The 23,048-nt window shown below is 33.8% G+C and overlaps 1 protein-coding gene across 2 annotated transcripts in view; it reads left to right on the forward strand.

Moving 5' to 3' along the window:
• Positions 1–1,400: 1,400 nt before the first annotated feature.
• The window catches only part of LOC141833564 (vacuolar protein-sorting-associated protein 33 homolog), a 41,078-nt gene continuing 19,430 nt past the window's right edge, over positions 1,401–23,048 (forward strand). The window contains exons 1-18 of one of the 2 annotated variants that reach the window (XM_074721039.1): positions 1,401–1,629; positions 1,692–1,757; positions 1,833–1,872; positions 1,963–2,043; positions 2,142–2,336; positions 4,113–4,223; positions 4,302–4,367; positions 5,374–5,481; positions 5,562–5,606; positions 6,814–6,870; positions 15,188–15,282; positions 16,252–16,303; positions 16,419–16,475; positions 19,136–19,198; positions 19,268–19,374; positions 20,051–20,173; positions 22,055–22,136; positions 22,292–22,362. In XM_074721039.1, the coding sequence (XP_074577140.1) occupies positions 1,705–1,757; positions 1,833–1,872; positions 1,963–2,043; positions 2,142–2,336; positions 4,113–4,223; positions 4,302–4,367; positions 5,374–5,481; positions 5,562–5,606; positions 6,814–6,870; positions 15,188–15,282; positions 16,252–16,303; positions 16,419–16,475; positions 19,136–19,198; positions 19,268–19,374; positions 20,051–20,173; positions 22,055–22,136; positions 22,292–22,362 (1,406 nt within the window). In that variant the 5' untranslated portion in view covers positions 1,401–1,629; positions 1,692–1,704. Of the gene's footprint in view, positions 1,758–1,832; positions 1,873–1,962; positions 2,044–2,141; positions 2,337–4,112; positions 4,224–4,301; positions 4,368–5,373; positions 5,482–5,561; positions 5,607–6,813; positions 6,871–15,187; positions 15,283–16,251; positions 16,304–16,418; positions 16,476–19,135; positions 19,199–19,267; positions 19,375–20,050; positions 20,174–22,054; positions 22,137–22,291; positions 22,363–23,048 lie in introns of both variants that reach the window. The other variant, XM_074721038.1, reaches the window with a different exon arrangement.

The following is a 23,048-nucleotide window of genomic DNA, read 5'->3' on the forward strand; positions in this document are numbered from 1 at the left end:
TACTCACAATACCCTGACTGGGTTGCTTTCGAAGACAAATGAGAACTTACAAGCTTTAATCTTACAAACTCAAACTCTGTGTAATGGCTAGTCTTGGTGAAACTTCGACTTTCCGTTACACTTACATTCCACACTATATATAAGCCTTGGATACTTCAAGGCTAAGTAAAGGTAGGGATTCCTTTACGTGAATGATCGCACTAAAACGACAATCTAAAGATAAGGGGGGGGGGTGCGCTGGAAAGTAAGGATGCGCACTGAAGGATGCTTTTCTGTAGTGGAGCTTTAAAGTAAATCTTCAAGGACGATTTGATTCCTTGTATGGGTCCACCACGTTCCTTTAATCATAATGCCTTGGAAATAAAGTTGATGTGTCATCTGAGTCATCTATCTCCAAATTAGAAAAGCTGGCTGCTATTAATTCGAGTTCGGTGAGTGCGCCAAGCGAATCTGAGTCAGAATGATGCTCTTGCAGAGTCACAAAGCCGTTGCTGGGGCCATGTGTTGCATTGTTGTTGGGTGCGTCTTCATACATCGCCATTATTGAGGAGTAATGGTGAAGTTGCTGAACATAATCTTCGATTAGATCCGCCTAAAACCAGCAATGGCAAGTGTCAGTGGCACACTTGAAGAACCTTCTATTTGGGTTTCTAGCGAAAGCACCTTAACCTCAGAAAGAAAAACTGCCGGTGCTATGCTTGTGGAGAGGAAGGACATTATGCATCAGAATGCAAAAACCCAAAGAAGTTGATGCACAGAGTTTCAGTTCTGGAATCCTTGAATCTGGAAAAAGATTATGATATAATATCTATTGGTGTTAACGAATCTGATCTATCCGATATTTATTCAATTTCAGAAGGAGAATACAACTGCCCAGGTGAAGATGTAGACGTCATGATGCTCCAGGATGAAGAAGTCCATCACCGGCTATATGTCAAAAGGATACATGAGAACGCAAGGTTACCATGTAGAAAGACTTCAGGGGCAGCCGGATATGATTTATATTCTATTGAAGAGCAGGAGATATTCCCCAGCACTCAAGCAATCATCAGAACAGGTATCTGTATACAACTGCCAGAAGGTACCTACGGAAGGATAGCCTTAAGGGCTAGTATGGCTATGAAAGGCTTGCTGATAAATGGAGGAGTTATTGACGGGGCTTGCTGAGTGGGTTATAATGAAATAGATTTATTAAAATAGATAAAGATTGAATTTTAATAAACGAATTATAATGACGGATTTCATGATGAAATGATGTAACAAAATTTTTAATATTTTAATATTTAAAATTTAAAATTAATTATTTTTAATAATTCTGTCGGATTTCGATTTATAATTTTGGTTAAATCGAATAGAATTTAAATATCTAAATCCGTATACTCCAAGCTTCTGCACGGATGCCCTCGTCCTCCGCGGCTTCGACGATCAACTCTCGACGCCAGCCCGACGCCCTTCACTTGCCCCGCCGGCTCCTCATTGCCAACCGAACTTAAATCCCTAAATCGATAAACGCTCTCTGCCGCCGGCTCCTCATCGCTACTGCCCGACGCCCTTCCCCTGCGGCTTCGACAACCACGGCGCCGGCGGAGACGAGTCATCTTCCTCCGCGCCTCGGCACCGCCTCTCCAGGTAACAGATTTAGATCTCCAGGCGCCGAGAGGATCCCTCATCTTCCCTTCGCCCGCGAATAGACAGGTCAAGGGCATGGCGCAGATTCCCAACCTCGACACCGCCCCTCTTAATCTCACTTCCCTTAGGTAGATGCTTATGGTTTTTGTGGATTTCTCATGTTCTTGTTTATTGTTGATCGATCGACCTGATGTTTATGGCAGGGAACAATCTCAGAAGGAGCTGCTTAACATCCTTAAGAATGTGCGATTCCATATTCCAATTGTATCAATTCCCAACTATTATATTTTTTCCAACCCTTGTGTTTTGACGTTTAGGACTCGATTTTCTCAGATTCGAGGTAATAAATGCCTCGTCATCGACCCAAAGCTCAGCGGATCGCTTTCTCTCTTGATCCAGACGTCGCTCCTCAAGGTATCTTTGTGTTCATGCAAATTTGTTTCACTGCAACTCGCTTTTTCTTTTTAGGGTACTGTTGTTGACGTTGTGGGAGCATTCTCTTGGACGAGTAGGAAAATGGTGTTGAGCTGCGGCATCTCTCTTCAGAGCCTGTTCAAACTGAATGTACCAAGATATTGTATCTTGTGCGATCCCATACCAACTTGATGAAGCTGATTTCGTCAAACATTCACAATGATCTATCCAAAGGAGTTCAGAGAGAATACTTTCTTTATTTTGTTCCGCGTCGCACAGTTGTCTGTGAAAAGGTGAGTTTTCATACATTGTTGACGAACTGTAGGTTTCTCACGGTCGTGGACCTACTACGGGCCGATATTATCGAACTGTTTGGTAAATTTTGTAACTACCCCTATTTTCATGATTGCAGTACGCATGAGATTGTATATACACATCTACACATAAGCATCTGTCCAAAGGTCAAAGCATACTTGCAGGAAGCCTGATGATAATTTCTGAACATTTTTGCTATGAAAGTTTCATATAAACTTGAAGAGTTGAAATATATGCAAAGATACTTTCATTTTTTTCCCTCTTAAAGGTGCTGGATGGAAATTCCAGCCTTCATTTTTCACTATAATGCTCGTTGTTCAGAGATGAGAAACATCTATCCTCTATATTGATGCTTCCTCTCTTTAGCCATGAAATTCCAAAATAAGCTTCATGGTGCTTCCCAATAATAGAACATGTCTTAGAGTGTTATTCTTTACCTATTTTTTGATGGACAACATCCATCAACCTTTTTTTTGTCAACAGAACTGGTAGCATGATTAGGATAACTTGGTGCAAGAATTGTGATAGATTCCATCCACATAAACCTAACAGGCAATTTGTCAGATTAGGCTTTCAAAATGGTCTTCATCAGATCTAGCTGCAATCTAGATGCAGGTTGTGGTTTTCTTTTTCAATTGTTATGCCCCTTATCTGAACATCCAAAAATGTTCCTAATTTAGTTCCCTTTCATATGTTAATTTCTCAAGTATGCATATACTCAAAACTAATCAGTTTTCAATGATAGTTCTATTGTTTGCTCAACTGGTGGATTTCCTAGCCATGGTGCAATTGCCAATTGTATAATAAACAATGTAATTAAAATTTAAGGAGCTTGACTTTCTTATAATTACTAATTTTTTGATCATTTACATCTTTTTTTTTTGAAATTCATTTAACATGTTAACCTTTGTCAAATAACTTTAATTATGTTTATTTTTTTTAATTCTTGTATAATAAACGATGTAACTAAATTTCGAGGAGCATGACTTTATTTTAATTTCTATTTTTTGACCATTTGCATCTTCTTTTAAAAATTCATTTAACATGTTAACCTTTGTCAAATAACATTAGTCACATTTATTTGTAAATTGCCTGTTTGATAAACAATGTAACTACGTTTTGGGGAGCATGACTTTCTTGTAATTACTAATTTTGATCATTTGCATTTGTTTTCAAACTCATTTAACATGTTAACCGTTGTCAAACAACATTAGTAACATTTATTTTTTTATTTTGTGTATAATAAACAATGTAACTAAATTTTGGGGAGCAAGATTTTCTTGTAATTATTCTTTTTTGGTCATTTGCATTTTTTTTACTTTCATTTAACATGCTAGCCTTTGTCAAATAACATAAGTCACATTTGTTTTTCAATTGCTTGTATAATAAACAATGTAACTAAATTTTGGGGAGCGTGACTTTCTTGTAATTACCATTTGTGATCATTTGCATTTGTTTTCAAATTCGTTTAACATGTTAACCTTTGTCAAATTGCATTAGTCACATTTATTTTTTAATTTCTTACTCACTTATTTTTACCATGTTTTTCACAGAAATTCTCTTGCCTAACTGCTTTATCATTTTTTCTATATATTGTTTAATCTCATATTTCTGTTTTCCAGCACCATGTTTCATGCTTCTATTTCCCTGGTAGTTGCCTTTTATATTTTAATACTTTGATAAAAGAATATAATTGCACATGTTTTTTTATTGAGAATACTTTACGTTAAATGTTCTACTTTATGCTTTTGCAGATCTTTGAAGACGAAAAGATTCACCATCTATTGACTATTGGAGAATACCCTTTGTACCTGTTGCCGATAGATGAGGATGTTATATCTTTTGAGCTTGACCTTTCATACAAGGTATATAGCCAAATACATAGTAGAATGAATCATGCTCAACATTTTAAGATCATTTCACATATTTGATGGATATTATAGGAATGCTGCGTCGATGGTGACACAAGTTCACTTTGGCATATTGCTAAAGCTATTCATAAATTGGAGGTATGCTACTTGTGATTTATGAGGTGCTGATGATCAGTACAAAAACTTTGCAGCTTAATTATATGAAAAAGTAGGTGCAATGATATTAAACTTAACCAAATTTAATCAATATTTACTTTGTGACGGATATTTTATGGGATCTTACAAGGGAAATTCATGAGGAAGAATGTGCTCCCTTTGTTCATTTGGAAATTTTCATTTATTATATCTTAAAGTTTTATTTACATAAATTTGATTTTGCCAATTATTTCTTAGCTTCTATATTTACTAATTTATCAATTCAAATTCACTTTATCCTTGTTTCTCCTATAAATCAGTGTAAAATGGATTATCATGCTGGATTAGATTGAATTTCTGGAAATTTCCTGGTACTTCATCAATGACATTCTACTTCTTGAAAGTCTATGTTATACTTTTGGTAATTGATATGTGATGGTAATGCAAAAAGGCAATTTAAATTATTCGTGGTACTATACTCGCAAATTGTCAAGGGTATAAATATCTGAACACATCTTGTCCTCTTTGTGTTGCATTTCCTCAATAAAGATTGTCGAGATAAATGTGCACAACCTTAGACCCTGCTGCAAATTCGTTTCATGAGACATTGTTGGTTTGTACTTAATTGATCTAGTATTTATCTAGATAATTAAAGAATTGATATTCCTATTCTTGTTTTTATTTTTTCAAACATTTTTGCAAGAGAATTCTGTTCCACTGTGTTTATATATATAGCTATAGCTCTCTATATAATGGCTGTATATGAAGAAACTACCAATTTCTTTTGATTTTTCTACACTATATTGTTTTTTGAGTTGTTACACATTAACTAGCTGCACTATCTGTAGCACTAGTTTTTGTTTTTGTGATTATGACATTCTCTAATTAGTTAGTACTATGACTCCTGAATTGTGTGTCTATGTCTCATCATTTGTTATGTATTTATACCAGCTGATATTAAATTTGTTTTTCTCCATCGTATTGTATCAAACTTGTGCAAATCTTTCAGTTTTCCTTTGGATTTATTCCGAATGTGAGGGCCAAAGGAAAGGCATCAACAAAGGTTGCTGAAATTTTGAATAGCTTACAAGTTGAAGAGCCAGTTAGCTCAACTGATGTAATGTATTTAATAGCTCTTTTTCAAAGTAAACTCTTTAATTGTTCTATAACTTTAATCACTTTCTTCTGGGGCTCCAGCTGGGAATTCCTGAGATAAATACACTCATTTTACTGGATAGAGAGGTACTTCCTTTCTCATACTACATTTTCTGATTCTCTATTGATGTATATACATTGTTCACAAATCTGAATGATGATAGCATGTCTGGTGCAGTTTATTTGCAGGCAATAAAATGTTGATAAAATCTTTTATATGATTGCATCATTGAGAAATTTGACTGATTGGGCAAACTTGTTAGGATGATAAAATTATTTGGTGTCGTACTCAATGCTGGCAGTTTCCTTGCTTGGTAATAATTTTCAGCTGCTAGATAGTTATCGCATGGTTTAAATTTCGATCAGAGTTTTGATTTATGATCGGAATGATACGGTTTTGGTATCGTATCGTGCCGGTATGGTTTTAGTACTTTTAAAATATAAAATATATTAATTAAAATAAAAAAATTTAACTTAAATTTTAAAAAATACAAAAAAATAATTTGTTTTAAAAGAAAAAAGAAAAAAAAAATCGGGATACGGGATCATGGTGCGCAATCTCGTAGCAGCCCGAGGTGTCGATGTCGGGTGGTAGGCGGAATGACAAATTTTGTCTTCATGAGTTGTAGTTTAATTAAAAATAATCAAACAAAGAAGACGTGATAAATTATCTTTTTAAGTGCTTGACCTGCTCCATTTAGTTAATGTACAAAGAATTTTAATTAGATAATGTATGCTAATATTTGTTCTTTTGCTTTATGGTGCATTCATTTACTTATGTACTAAACTTGAATTTTGGTGTATAGAAGCCTTGTTACATCTAGTCACAGTTTGAAATCTTGTACTGTGCCGGGTGGCATGATCGAAGCATGTTGTTATGGTAAATTATCGAAATTTGATACTAGTTACTTGGTACAATTAATGCGTTCAAGGTTACATGTCAATCATATCGAAGAGTATCATATTACTTATTTATTTCTTATTTATCTCCTTCCTCCTACCACCTACAATTTGCCATCGACACCATAACAATTTGCCTTGAGTTTTTGAACCTTGCATATAGTTAATATCAAACAACCTTTACTAACTTTTGTTACTGAAAACACATTCTACATGGCTTTTTTACTTTTATATTGTTCCATATCATCTTTATTTTTTTCTCCTTTTGTGAACATTATTAATGTTTAAAACCCAAAAGTTTAACATGCATTTTCTGATTATGAATTGCTTGTATAAAAGCTTTCCTACTACAAAGATTTTTTTTGTAATTTCTTTATTTTCACATTTATCGCAGGTTGATTTGGTGACACCTATGTGCTTTCAGCTAACATATGAAGGACTTCTAGATGAGGTCAGTATTGGACACTTGATACTCCAAGGAGTTGGAGGGTACAAATCAATTACTCTATTTGTCAATTGATTATTAGTTTATATATATTTCTTGCTTGCCTTCAAACCAGTATAATGGAATCTAGCATTTTCATTTAAGTATGATTCCTCAAAATTTTTGGCATATTAACTAGAGGAATTGCAAGGAGTAAATCTGGGTAGTGTCATCCATGGAATGAGGCATGATGGTATGGAGTGTGTTGACGATTTAGTTTTTGCATGCACTCTACAAAATTGGCATGGGTTTATTGCAAGGTCACCAATTATTATTCTGTGGGCTTGCGCTAGCATTTTCAAATGTCCTTACTAGTGGTGCTTGACATGTTTTATTATAAAAAATTTAATGATTGGCCCCTCTCATAACAGCTCAAACCTTTGGGTTAACTCTTTGCTAATCAATTTTAACATTGTATCATAGCATAACACCCTAAGTTTAAATCTTACCCGTCAGTAATTTAATCTTATCTATTCATATGCTATATTTGAGTATGTTCACTCACAATGAAAGGGGAAGATTAAGAATATAAATTTATTGATTAGTGCCTTTCTTAACTACTTGAGTTTTTAGGATAAGTGACTACCCAATCAAGTTTAACAAGTTCAAAGATATCAACAACACCTTGGACTTACATTTGAAGTAGGGATTAAGGTGCTGAGCCATGCCGGTTGGCACGAGCAGAATTTATCATTTTGCCCGTTGACTGTTACCGAATCTCTTCGGCACCAGCATTATGCGCAGAACCTTCCTCTCGCTAAACTCTACGATCCCAGACAACCCATTTGCAAGCTTTTCACAAGGTTGGACTACCTCACTTGATTGCGAGGTCTCTGCGAGATCGCAACATCTAGGCTTGGCCACGGGACCTCTCGCAACAACCTCACCTAGTCATGAGGCCTCTCGTGGCCGCCTTATTGTAGCCAGGCCATGACAACAAGTCACTGTAACTGATTGTTCATTGCATTTCCCCCCCTCTTTTTATTTCTTTTCTTTCATCTTTTTTCCCCTTGTTTTTATCTTTCTTTTCCACTGAGATTTTTTTTTCTACAGTTGATTCCTTTTCTTCCTTTAACTATCCACGAGGGTAAACTCAGAGCAAAAGGGAGAAAAAATACCAAAGGGAAGAGCATAGTGGAGATAGATTGTTGGGAGAGACACATAAAAGATAATTAAATATAATATAATTCCTAACCATATAAAATATACTATTATTCTAATTAAATATGATTGAACCAAATTATTCTATATATAAATTTGGTTCATTTTAAATTGACCAAAATAAATCCAAATTAAATTCAATTTAAACCTACTTGATCCTAATTGCTATATCTACTCAGTGGACTCCACTTAATTCTAATTCAACTTTAATTTTTAAAATATTAATTTAATTTAACTTAATTATTTATATATATATATTTAAAATAATTTAAAATGTAAATTTTTTAAATAAGATAAAATTTGGCATCTAAAAGATTTTTTTGTGTGTTCTAACTTTTGTGATGTCAATAGAGATTGAGAGAAATAGTATTACATGCGATGACAAAATTACAGTTCGATGAGATTATGTCGAGCTTCTCTTCCTCTCTATGTGTTCTCTTTTCTTTAATTCGAATGTCAATAAGCAACTAAGGTTTGACACAATGATTGTTGGTTATAAATATCTGTTAATTATCTGTTAAATATCTGTTATTTTTTTATAGATATTTTCTAGAATAGGCCCTATACTCTAACTATAAATAGGGCCTTATATGTTGCAATTGGAATAAGATTTCTTAAGTTATTTTGGTAACATGGTATCAGAGCCTTAGAAAATTAGGTTTTTTTTCTTTTGCGCCTTCGCGCCGACTTTTCTCCCTAACTCGCGATTTCCTCTTTCGCGACTTTCTTCCCGGCTTCAAGCGCCGCTCCGAGTTCGCTTTCGCTCCGACTTTTCTCGCCGCTCGCTGCGCTCGCCTATCACCGGCGGAAAGCATCAAATCAAGCGGCTCCCTCTCGTCAAACTGTGGGCACCGTCATCGCTGCGACGTCTTCTCCGTCGCCTTCTTCCTCTGCTTGCCGCCGCCCTGCCATCGTCATGCTGCGTGAAGACCAGCAATCCTCCGTCGCGTCTTCACCGCCCGTCGCGTGAAGAGGACCAGCAGTCGTCGCCCTGCCGCCCTCCCTGCTCAGCGCCGCCGCTCTCCCTGCACAGCGCCGCCGCCGTCCTCTGCCCTAGCTAGCTGCGTGGAGAAGACGCCGATCGACAATTCCAGGTTTTCCTCCCCTAATTAACCTTCTTCGCCTCCAGTGCTAGGTTTTCTTGGTTCAGTTCATCGACTTTTCCCCTCCGCGCCGCGCCCTGCTTCGCTGCGAACGCGCTCGTGGTCACCTTCACCACAGCGTCTTCGAGGGAACGCACAGGTTCGCTGGGTGTTCGTCATTCTGACGACCTGCTCGCGATCGTGTGCAACTGCCGTCTGTTAGTCCTTACAAGCGCCGCCGCCAAAGAAAGGCTCTTGGCTGCATTGTCTGGATCGCAATTTTGGCCGTTATCCTGAATTTGGAGCAGCTAATCACAGGACATAGGTTTCTGTCAGCACCGATTGGTTTCTTCTGCTTGAATTTGTGCTCTACCCAGTGGACAGTTCATCCACAGATTACAGCAATTTGGCTTATTCTTTGGAATTTTTCTTCAAATTTGGGGATCCACAATATTCAGGAGTCCAGAAACCTATACAGAACTTAGATACAGACATTTTCTTGAATTTGGAACATTCTAGTTCTTCGTCTCACAACAGCACCAAGTTCGGTGTTTGAGAGTTACATATCTTTGGACTTCATTCTATCGTGATGGATATGGTGCTTGTCTCTGCAGAAGAATTTGCCAAGTTCTCTCAATATCAAGAATCACTTAAGTCTTCATCTTCCTCTATCATTGCTATTGCTGATTCAGGTAACCACAATACATGTCTTCTTTCCTCATCCTCTAAATGGGTCATTGATTCTGGTGCCACGGATCATATGACAGGTAATTCTAATCTCTTTTCTACTTTCACACACAAATCCAACACTCCGATTGTTACCTTAGCTGATGGGTCTTCATCTTGCGTTCGTGGGTCTGGCACTGTCAATCCCACTCCTTTGCTTTCCTTATCCTCTGTCCTACATTTACCTAATTTATCCTTTAATTTGCTCTCTGTTAGTCAATTAACTCGCAATCTTAACTGTTGCATCACATTTTTTCCCGATCATTGTTTAGTTCAGGATCTTTTGACAAAGAAGATTATTGGTAAAGGACATGAAAATGGAGGTCTCTATATTCTTGATTCACCTTCCCCAAGATCTCTCGTTTGTTCAGGTGAAAATTCTCCTTTTGAGGCTCATTGTAGGTTAGGACATCCATCTCTTCTATCACTCAAGAAACTCTGTCCACAATATAGTAGCATATCTTCATTAAATTGTGAGTCATGTCAGTTTGCAAAGCATCACCGTCTTAGTTCAAGTCCAAGGATAAATAAGCGTGCTATTAGTCCTTTTGAGTTAGTTCATTCTGATATTTGGGGTCCTTGTCCTATTATATCTAAACCTGGTTTTAGGTATTTTGTCACTTTTGTGGATGATTATTCTCGTGTAACTTGGTTATACTTAATGAAAAATCGTTCTGAGTTATTTTCTCTATTTTCTGCTTTTTGTGCTGAAATCAAAACTCAGTTCAATATGTCCATCCGTACTTTACGAAGTGACAATGCCAAAGAATATACATCCAGTATATTTCAATCTTATATGAGTCAGAATGGTATACTTCATGAAACCTCTTGTGTTGATACTCCATCCCAGAATGGTGTGGCTGAACGGAAGAATAGACATCTTCTTGAAACAGCACGAGCTCTTTTATTTCAAATGAATGTTCCTAAGTCTTTTTGGGCAGACGCGGTTTCTACTGCATGTTTTCTTATTAACCGTATGCCATCCTCTGTTCTTCATGGTGAGATTCCTTACAAAATTTTGTTTCCTAACAAGTCATTGTTTCCTATTAATCCTAGGATATTTGGTAGCACTTGTTTTGTTCGGGATGTTCGTCCACAAGTTACTAAATTAGACCCCAAATCTTTGAAATGTATTTTCCTTGGTTATCCTCGTCTTCAAAAGGGTTATAGGTGTTATTGTCCTAGTATTAATAAATATCTTGTTTCAATCGATGTTACTTTCATGGAAGACAAACCTTATTTTTCATCCTCACATATCCCGACTTCTCAAAAGGAAGATGATGATTTATTGGTATATTCTGTTACATCCTCTACACCTGTCTCAGAACCAGCTCTTGTCAAGCCTCCTATTATTGAAATATACTCTATGCGTCGACCTCCTGATTCATGTCCTGCACCTACTACTTCGTCATCAGATCCAATTCCGAATGATGATCTTCCTATTGCATTACGAAAAGGTAAACGCCAGTGTACTTATCCTATCTCTTCGTTTGTGTCTAATAATGGCTTGTCATCCTCCTCCTGTTCTTTTATTGCTTCACTTGACTCTATTTCTATTCCTAAAACTATCCGTGAGGCCTTATCTCATCATGGTTGGAGAGATGCAATGATAGAGGAAATGAAAGCCTTGGATGAGAATGATACATGGGACCTGGTTGATTTACCTCCAGGAAAACAAGCTATTGGATGCAAATGGATATTTAATGTTAAAGTCAATCCAGATGGATCAGTTGCCAGACTAAAAGCTCGTCTTGTTGCTAAGGGTTATGCTCAAACATATGGTGTGGATTATTCTGATACTTTTTCTCCTGTTGCAAAATTGACATCTGTTCGGTTATTTATTTCTCTTGCTGCTACTCATCATTGGCCTTTACATCAACTTGATATCAAGAATGCTTTTCTTCATGGTAATCTTCAAGAGGAGGTGTATATGGAGCAACCTCCTGGTTTCGTTGCTCAGGGGGAGATAGGGCGAGTCTGTCGTCTTCGAAAGACTTTGTATGGTTTGAAACAAAGTCCTCGTGCTTGGTTTGGAAAATTTAGTCAGGTTATTGAAAAGTTTGGTATGAAGAAAAGCGAGTCTGATCATTCTGTGTTCTACAAGCAGTCAGGAGCTGGTATTATTCTGTTAGTTGTGTATGTGGATGATATTGTGATTACTGGTAGTGATACTACGGGAATTTCATCTCTCAAATCTTTCATTCTCACTCAATTTCATTCAGCAAATCTTTATTTTGGTATTCTCAAAATACCAGCTATTTTCTTCTCTCTTGCTCTCTCTTGCTTTAGCTATTTTATAGATGCCCCTTCCCCTTCTTTTGTATCAAGCTATCAATACAAGCATCTGGAAGCTTCGTTCTTGGCTTCACTCACTACTTTCTTGGTCTCTTTTTCGACTACTGCATAATTTTTTATGTTTTCTTTGTTCTTATAAGTTTATAGTAACTTATAGGTTGTCTTTCCATCACTTTCTCCTATACTTCCTCATTCCACCACCAAGATTTTATATTTGGTGGTGCCCACCCTCTCGACTCACTGAGAAAGTTCTTGGCCACTGTTTTCAAATTCGATGTCATCTTATCCCATGTTGTATTTGAGTCGGCATATATTCTTCTAATACTTATGCTTCTACTCTTTCCTTACAAGTAATTTACTTTTCATCCTTTAACTTCCACCACTTACTCATAGGAGTCATGCACGTTTTCCTACAGATACTATATTTGAGGCATGTATCTAAATCTATTATCCTATGTTGGGAATTAAATTTTCTCCAGGGATGAGCTTATAATCTTGATAAATTTTTTTATTCCTTTCCATTTTTTTCGTAACCATAAGAAAATTAATTTGTGACTTATTATTCTCGCTTTTGAACGTAACCACATATTCTATTTTTTTGAAAAATGTATTAGCTATTATAAGTTCATATGCTATCATCAAATCCAATATAGCTTTTCCTTTTTTTTGTTCTAAAAGTACAACCCTCATGCATCTTATTATATTCTTCATTTCTTAATCTTATATTAGATCTCTTCCTATTAAAATAATTTCATTTGTTGAAATTTTTTTTGTACTACCTCATATAAATCTTCCTAAAATGTATGTCTCGTGGCTTCATCTAATCCTACTTGAAGTGTATATATGCCAATTATATTAATAATTTCTTTTATTACTACTATATTGAAAGCTATAGTTTTATCTTTCTTCTTAACTACTCTTGCTACTTCATCCTTTAATGAACTATCTATAACAATACATATTCAATTTCTAGTTTTCTTTTTTTTTGTGTATCATAACTTAAAACATGAGTTCCCTATCATTTTTGTTTTCTTCCTTATCTATTTTGTTTTTTGTAAACACAAAATATTAATGTTTCTCCTAATCATCCTAATCATCATATCTACTACTTTCATTTCTTTACCAGTGAACATTCCTACGATTCATATTTTAAATTTAAGATAATTAGTATTCTTATAATGTTTGTTCTTATTCAACCTGGGGTGCGAGAACTCTTGTATATTTAATAATACACCGAAGTTCTCATGGAGATGTGGTGGTCCTTATTGCGACATTACAGTCGGACCTTGTAATGCATTAGTAAAAATATAGATTTTAAATTTATATATCACTAATAGTTGCTCTAAAAGATTCAACAATTATTGAAAATCTCAGAGAATATTAAAACTTGAATTCAACATTTAACATCTCAAATATAACTTAATAGTAAGCATCTATAACAATCAAATAGTAGTAAAAATATTTTTAATTAATATATTTAATATTTTAAAAAGTTCTGAAACCTTATCGGCATGACACTTATCGACATGATACAATATGGTATCGAAACTATATTGTTCCAGTTATAAACTATAACTCCAGCCTTTTCCAGCATTTTTCTAATATATTAAATTTCAAATAGCAATGGAAGTGATTAAGCTGCCATTTTTACCTCTGCATGCTACCAGGTTGATACAAACTTGCATTTCATATTGTCACCTTTAGATGTATGGCACTAAAATTAATATTGTCCCACTTGTATTGACCTTTTTTTTTTGTTCATAGCTTGTCTTTAAATTCACTTCATGCTTGAATTCAAAATTCATTTCAAATATTACTTTTTTTTTTGGCAAACTCATGTCTGCAACTATTTGTAATTCTGAACAATTTTGCTCTTTTTTTATTTTTATTTGGTTGCTTTCACTCATTGGTAGGATTAACTGTCTTTCATGAATTTTTTTGCTTCTCCAAACATTTTATATTATTTGTTCTTAGAATTTACAATCCTTCGCATCATGATTTCAATATATGGTGGCATAGAAAATGGCAAACCATCAGTATGATATGGTTGCAAATTATTGTTGAGGATAAACAGGTGGAAAATCAAATACAGTTGAAGTAAAAAAGATATCAAATATTGCATAAAAGTGACATAATCCTAGATTCCTACTAACTGCATCACCTTGGATTAAGATTGTTTCCCTAAACTTTGTTGTGTAGATGACACTGTTCGGCATAATGACTTAAGGATTTGGATGCCTTGGATGGTGATCTTCCAAAAAGAGAGAAAGAGTAGTGTATAATCAAAGACTATTAATATTGAATGAATGAAACAATAGTAGAGGTCCTCATTTAAAGGCCTACAATAGCTTAGTCTCGTAAGATTTGATGTATAAAATATTTTTCTGCAATAATAAAACTAAAACAATAACATTTTTTTTATGAGTTAAAAGTTTAAACTATGAACCAAATTTTTTATGAGTTTAAAGTTTAAACTATGAACCAATTTGGTTTGCTAGAACAGTTTACTTTTTTAAAAAGAACTGAAAAAATTATTTCCTTTGGCATCAGTAAATTTGTATGTAAAACTCATTTTGGGTTCATTTAGTTTCTTGTGAATTGAAATTGCTAATCTGTTCACCACCATTTATGTGGGCAACCGCGTCCATTCAAAATTTGGCCGCACTCTCTTGATGTGTATACTTATTAATATGCCTATTAACTTGGTGATGTCCTGAAACATTGTTGCTGCTACATCACCTCAAAAATGAGTAATTGAATATTTCTATCCTCTTACATATTTGGATGATAGATTCCTATTATTTTTGAACTAATTCATGAATAAAATCTGGCAAATGATTGGTTCTGTTTGTCTGCAGTGTTTAGGGGATAATTTGGATGAAACATTTCTTTGGTTTATTAATAGAATGTAATGAACAATTTGTCTGGCGCTATTTTATTAAAACTTTACTCAGTCATTTGACTTTCCTGTAATTCTATTACACCTCAGTGCAACCATAGTGAAACTTGCTAATATGTAGATTTTGCAAATCAATAATGGTTCAGTGGAGGTTGATACCACTGTTATGGGCAGCCAGCAAGATGGGAAAAAGGTCAAGGTTCCTCTGAATTCTAGGTATATATTTAGTGTATTCATGTGAGATTAAGTATGCCTGAAGTATTTATAATATGTTCATGATAATTTTTTTATGCGATTTAAATAAATAAATACGATTTATGTTTATCTTTTTTTTTATAATTAATTTCTCAATATTGAACCATGGTGTGTTTGCCTAGCATTAAATGGATTAAATCTTTGGGTATGAATTAAGGATCCCTTGAGCATATGGGGAAATAGAAGGGTAAATTCTTAGCTAGAAAAGGTCTTCCTCAAATATCCTAACATTACACAATGAATTATTGTTTTACTAATAATCATATACACTGTCACACTCCCGGTGCATAAAAGTTGTCTTTGGGCCTCCATGGGCTTGTTCTTTCTTTCCTTGCTGGGAGCTTTCCACTCCATAAGGCATCAGATATAATTAAATTAGAGATTACTTCCTGTTGCTGGAGCAAATTATTTAGAAAAATTTTCTTGCTTTTTGTACCTCAAAAAATGATCAGTAAATTTTATTTGTTGCTTCTTAAAAGGATACACATTGAATAGTTGTAAAAAAAAGAAAAAAGAAAATTCCATTTAATAATCTAAATAAACATTAGAAGAAAGCAAAAATGACGGTGGTTTGGATGCATATGATCAAACATTGAACTTGTGCTTTTAAGATGCCTTGTTGAGTTTCTTTAAAACTTAATACACTACATAAACATTTTACAAAAACAGATCGATATATTTATGATGGATTTTATTGCTAATAAAAGTGGATAATTCTTTTGTTGTTTACCACTACATGGGTATGCTGTTTTTATTAGAAACACTTAGCTGGCTGGAAAGGAATTTTGCGTATTGTATTAATCTATGCATATGGAATTTTGGGTATTGCATTTTTCTCCATTCATCTTGCTAGAAAATTAAATTGGAGTTCCACTTTTAAGTTTATAATGGAGTATAGTTGTCTATTCATTTTTACCTTTGTTTCCCCAGCGACAAATTGTTCAAGGAAATTCGAGATATGAACTTTGAAGTTGTGGTTCAGGTTTCTTGTTTCACCTTTTTGCTTTGATTTCCACATTTAACTAGCTTTGCACTTTTATCATTAATCATTAATCATAAACTGTTTGTTATTCTCTGAATCATGATAACAAGTGCAGGTTTTGCGCCAGAAGGCAACTTCAATTCAACAAGATTATGCAGAAGTTAAATCTCAAGTAAGTACCATCATAAAGCTCTATACCATTGAAATGCTAGTTTCTTCATTTCTTAGTTTCTCATGTTACAAGGCACACTATCTGCACAAATAAAGGTACAATGTCCTAATTTAGTCCCACATGATGTGTTTTGGGCTATTAAAGGAGTTTATAGGCTCAGGAAATATATTATTAAGTTAGCTTTAAACATTTTTGGTTAGTGGTCGAGCCTAACAAATGTATGGTTAGTATCTCATTTGGTGAGATACATGTTTTTTCACTGTGGTATTGGAGCCATTTGGATCCTAAGTAAGCTGATGTACTTGGAAAAGGATGCATGTGTAGTGACGGAACCACTGTTCAAAATCTCGAGCTATGTCGAAGATTCAGTCTTTGACTGGAACGGTACTATTTTAATATCACATTGATGTTTCAATGCATGGTGTTGATAATGGATTGAAGTTGAAGAAGGAAGGAGATGAAACATAGGAAGGAAATATTTTTTAAAATCTTGTATCATACTGGGTGAAACAGTCGGAATATATTATTCTGGTAAATTATTGAAACTCAATGCCACTCAACACATCTCCTTCCTCCTTCAACCTCCAATTTGTCACCGACACCATGCAATAGAGTGTTATTATGATACTGGAACAACATTTTGTTAGTCAAACACTGAACTACGGTATGATTCGAGATTTTAAACATTGGTGCCGAGTGGTATCGAGTTTCGGTGATTTACCAGAATGATACATGTCGACCGTTTCACTTAACACGGTATGAGATTTCAAACCATGGGAACCATCATTTTACCTCTCTTTACTCCAAGGAGTGATTGTTTAATCTGGGGTGAGGGTTAGATGTTAGGTCTTGACAAGAGCATTGGGCCTTAGCTAAATTAAGCAATGAAGCAAATTTATAGACTTAGATGAGCAAACTAATACTAGATTCAATTTACAAATTTAGGTGGTGTTAGTTCTCTTATTTAGATAACTTATGATATAGAGATGAACTTATGCTAGAATAGTATGACATTTTCAAATGGTTTCCTTTTTGATTACAAAGTCACCGTTAGGCCTTATATGTTGCTGGTTATGTGTGTTTACATGAGTTGGACTTTGAATCTTCATAGGGGAGTCAAACTATAATTTGGGGACATTGTGATGTATGAGCATGAAGAGTTGTGGGATAATGATGGGGTTTATGGTCTTAAATGAGTGAACTAATTTAAAGATTTTAAGCTAGTGGCTGGACTTAATAGTTAATAAATGAATTATATGGCAGAATTTGATACAATGTCTTGTTAAAAGTCTGATATTGCTTCTAAATTAATTTCAAATTTATTGGGAAAACACACATGTTAAATGACATGGTTTTGCTATTAGATACTTATTTAGTGATTGTTACCAATGCCTTAAGATAGATCACGGTTAAAATTTTTTGTTAGCACCAATTTTGGTATGAGTTCAAAATGGTATCACCTCAGTGCTGATATTTGGCACAGACCCAACTTTGCTGATGTGGGCCACCCTTTTAATCCTTTCCTATTTAGTTTATTTACTTTTAGAAAACAATAATATAGTCTGTCAAAGTGAAAATTCACAGAACCAATTCTAAAGGTATGACAAACATCTAAACTTTTATCTTGTTCTTTACTATTCTCTTATCAGTAGGAGTCTCTACTAATAGTCGAATGAGGCTCTTGTATTGGATATGAGGATATTGCAGCATTCAGAGTCATATTAACACCATAATATTTCATCACCCAAATTAAATACTACTTGTGGAACATTTGGTATTTGAATCGGTTAATCTGCATATCTATCACTGAGACTTGGTTGGCAACTAAGAGTTCAACTAGCATAAGTGGAACAAAACCGTAGCAATAGGAAGACTGAGTATGATAAACTTCAATCATGGGTTTGATGAAATTTCATGGATTTATTGATTACAATGTTATGCATATGTGTGTATACAATATAGTTGCTGAAGTGTATACAATATAGTTAAACATTATATTATACTATTGAACTATCTAAGCCTTTGATTAATCAAAATTGTATATTTAACATCTACTTTTTTGAATTGAGCATGGATGCTCATAAAATTAAGATCACACAAACAATTGAATGCGTCTGCCGAGAGTTATGTTTGCATTCAGCAACTAATTCATTCCATAGTTGATTAAGAGGAAATTATGTGAAGCAGTGGTGAGCCCATCAGTTCAAAGTTCCAACTAAAACCAAATCCTCATTTGCAAGAACATATCCAGTCTTCCTTTCTCATAAACTTTGTGTGTGTGTGTGTGTGTGTTAATCTACTTTTGGTATTGTTGTGAGTTTGGAAAATAGTTAGCAGTATATTTCTTTTCTAATTGATGAAGCATGCTGCTGCCTCTATCCTGTACTAAATTTTGATATACCAGGAACTGTATTCTGCGCCAAATAGTTTGAGTTTGAAGGACTGTACCTTTTAATCTACTTTTGCCATGCTAGTGAATTTGGAATTAGTCAGCGGCATGTTACTTTTCATTTTCTTTTCTAACTGATGAAGAATGCTCTTCCTGTTATCCTGTATTAAAGTTTGACATACCTGGAACTATATTCATCGCTGGTAGTTAGTTTGAATGACCATACTTTTATGAATATTATTTAACTTATCATCACCCATTTATATGACAGTCTCAATCAGTATCAGAGCTGAAGGATTTTGTTAAGAAGTTAAACTCACTGCCTGAAATTGCTGTAAGTGGTCTTTTATTAAATTTTGATCAATGCCATTTACATGAACTTACAGTTTATCTTTTTCTCCAGAGGCATGTAAACCTTGCTCAACATTTGCAATCTTTTACTTCTAAACCATCTTTCCATGCTCGGCTAGACATAGAACAGACACTTCTTGAGCTCCAGAATTATGACATGTAAGCTAATGCATTTTTCATTGAATTATTTATTAGCCGAAGTAGGAATTGTCATTCTCGCACAGTTTTCTGTCCTTTTTCTACTTGAGATGCTTTATCTACAATACTCAGTTCTGAGTACAATCTTCATGTAACCTAATTTTACAAATTATAGACTACACAGTGATAGTTACTTTAGAAGTTTGTTGTATCAGTCTTAAAAATTTGCTGAATTGCAAATTTTCTTATGGAAGTTTTACAGAAGCTAGTGTGAGTCAATGGAATGTTTCTATCTTCTAATTTCTAAATTTATATATGGATATTAGGAACTGAATCTTCATCAGATTTACTTAGCTAATACAATTGTCATGAGAAAGCATTTTATAATCCAAAAGAAACACCAACTTGACTCTGCCAAATCTAGAAAGAACTCAACTAAGAAACATAAATTGATATCACAGAGCTATGGAGACAATCATATAGAATAAATGAAATAAATAGAAAGAAGAAAAATTAATTAACTGTAATTGACATCCTTTCTCTTAGGGATTTCTTTTCCTAATTGCAAGTAGGAGCCTAGTTAGATGTTTTAGAAATTGATTTAGGAATTGATATGGAAATTGAATGATTCTCAGTCTTTCTCTTGTCCTTTTCATTTTTTACCTGCTTCTACATATATGTATTTTTGAATGAGCAGATGCTTTGAGTACATTGAGGAGATGATTCATAAGCAGGAATCACTTGTCAACGTACTGCGGTTGCTGGTGTTATTTTCGATTACTAATTCTGGCCTTCCAAAGAAGAACTTTGATTACTTAAGGTAATAGCAATCAATCTACCAATTTATATTTGTTTGTTTTATGCACTGATCTTATTTATGGATAGATCTATTCAAGTTTTCCAGGCATGAGCTTTAAGAACATAGTGAAATGCTATTCCAACTACTGCAACTATATTCACATTTTTTTCTTGATCTTTTGGCTATAGGATAACTTTTCCTTTTTGTTTCTTTTGCTATGATCAACCAATTTATTTCTGATGCTTCTTATTTCTATTTTCTACTAGTGATTCTGTCTTCTTGATGGAGGCAACAAAGCTGGGGGGTTTTCTTTTATTTTTTTACCTGAAAAATCATTCCTATTTAAATATTTGCTTATGACAGTGATGATAAAAGAAGAGCAAAAGATGCTTAAATTGATTATAATTACTAGGAAGTAGCTTCAGTCAGAGTATCATACTATATCATCATGTATCTTCGTTTATTTGAGGCCATTGGCACATGCTTTAATTACCTTTGTCAACATTACAAGAAGGAACAGATGTACACCTAGGCCAAACTTTTTGTAGCTGACATTGGCTTATGTTTCTGCTTCACCTGTTAAACTGCCCTAATTAAATGAGATTATTTTTATTTTATTTATTTATTTTTTAGGTGGGAAAAGCATATTTGTTTCTTGAATTGGCTCTACACTTGGACACTAAATTTCCAATATCCTTTCTCGTTCCACACTGAGTATTTTTCGTATGTTTTATTAAATTGTTGTTTTTCTCGATTTTAGTGAACTATTAAGTAATTCTGTTTCTATTTTTACTAAGTACATCATATTCTTGAGTGGTATGAAGTCTTTTTGAGCTTTATAAAATTTTCACTCCACAATACTACTATCTTCACTAATTCTTGCTGAATTTGTTTGTACAACATGATCGTCACTACTGTATTAATATTTTCACTTTTGTGAAGAAATCATGGTAGGTATTGTGATTCGTTTTGATGAGCTATTGAATAATGAATCATATCGAATACTCGTTAAATCATTATTTTAAAAACTAATTATACTTTATGCATAATAGTTTTGACATCTAAAAGTATGTTAAATATCATAAATTACATTTAATAACATAATAGAATAGATACAATAACTTAATGTTGATTCATAACAAAAGTATATAAGTTTATATCCTTGATTTATGGCAATGTACAAGTCATTCAGTTCAATCCATTAATAATTAAAATGAAATAAGCTGAATTTTTTTCGTCAAATGTTTTTGATATAGAAAAGTCATTGTTGCCAAATGGAAAACAATTGGAACATGACATTAATTCTAAGTCAGTGTTAAAATTTTCCATTATTATCATTATATTTCTAGGTCACTATCAAATGTTGCCCTTAGTATCATTACAATATTAATGTAACAAGAATCATATTCTTTTCCATTATTGTTAGGTGTTGAGTTCACATTGGTTATCGTTAACCATGTCTCCTCTAAAAATATATTTTCTTCACATCATTAACTTTGAGATTTCACTTTGTTTGACCATTATATTTCTATCAAATAATATAAAATTCACTATCTTTTCTTATTTTATAATAAATTCAATTTAATTTCTAGTATTTTTGGTTTAATTAATGTAATTCATTATCATACCTTTAATAATTTTCTTTCTTATTTTAGAATTATACAAAATAAGCTTCATATTTAATCAAATTGAATCGAACTGGATGGCTCTTTTCACTTTTGATTCATACATAAGAATTGTATCATTTTATATGTGAATCATATTGTATTATATAAATCGTGAATCACATGATTCAAACAACTATGATCATATTCCATATCATTGCTTCTATATAATTTCTTCTATATAGTGAAAGCTAATTCCGATAATTGAAGAATAAGATGTTTCCTCTTTCTCACTTAGGAGAGAGATACTCCATAGCTATGGATTTGAGCACATGCCTACACTATATAATCTGGAAAAAGCAGGCCTGTTTAAGAAACAGGTAAGTACTATGACAAATAATAATTGGAAAAATTGGTTATATTTGATTTACTCATCTCTATTCTTGACCATATGAAACTTCTTTTATTTTGGTGTTTTCTTATATTTTTCCTATATCTAAGCTTTTTTTCTCTCCACATTTGACCTTCTTTGCAGGAATCCAAAAGCAACTGGCCGACTATCGCACGAGCCTTCCAACTTATTGTTGAGGACACTGACACGGCCAAGTATTCTTAACATTGCATATATTTTTAATGTTTTTGTGATTTCTTTACTTTGATCAAACTAATGCAAATTTTTATGATGCAATTTGTTATCAGGGTGACTATACTGTTTGGCCTGAGTTTCTCATATCTTTGTAACTGTTGCATGGACATAATTGAATTATGAACTTACTTTTTCTGGTTGAAACATTTCCAATAATGTATGTGATATTAAAAGTGAATGTATTCTAGGTGTTTTAGTACATTTTATTAAGTATAATTGGTTGGCATGTGGCACCATTAATTGTTGTGTTTCTTGATTTTGCATGAGGTGGCACCAATTTTGAGGTTAAACTTAGTAACCTATTTAATTGTTTTTATTTTTCTCGTCTAATTTATGATTGTACATCATTGTCATTATATGATTTTTCTCATACTCGCCACTCCTCTGCATTAGTAAGATACTGAATTCTAGCCCGTGTGTTTATCTACCTTGAACACTTTCTACTTTCCTATCCCTGTAGGCTTAATTTTTGGCATTTATTTATTTTTTTCATTATTTCAAATGCTTTGCAAGTATGTCTAGAAAATTAAACAGATATATGTTGTGCCATGATCATTATCAAGCTGTGTTTATTCTAATTATTTAACTTAGTTACATGAATTTTACCCTCCATTGAACTCTGTAAAGCAATATCATATTATTTTTT

The sequence above is a fragment of the Curcuma longa genome, chromosome 8 (genome assembly GCF_044706935.1).
Source record: "Curcuma longa cultivar G26 ecotype Majalengka, Jawa Barat chromosome 8, ITB_CL_G26_1.1, whole genome shotgun sequence".
Lineage (NCBI taxonomy): Eukaryota > Viridiplantae > Streptophyta > Magnoliopsida > Zingiberales > Zingiberaceae > Curcuma > Curcuma longa.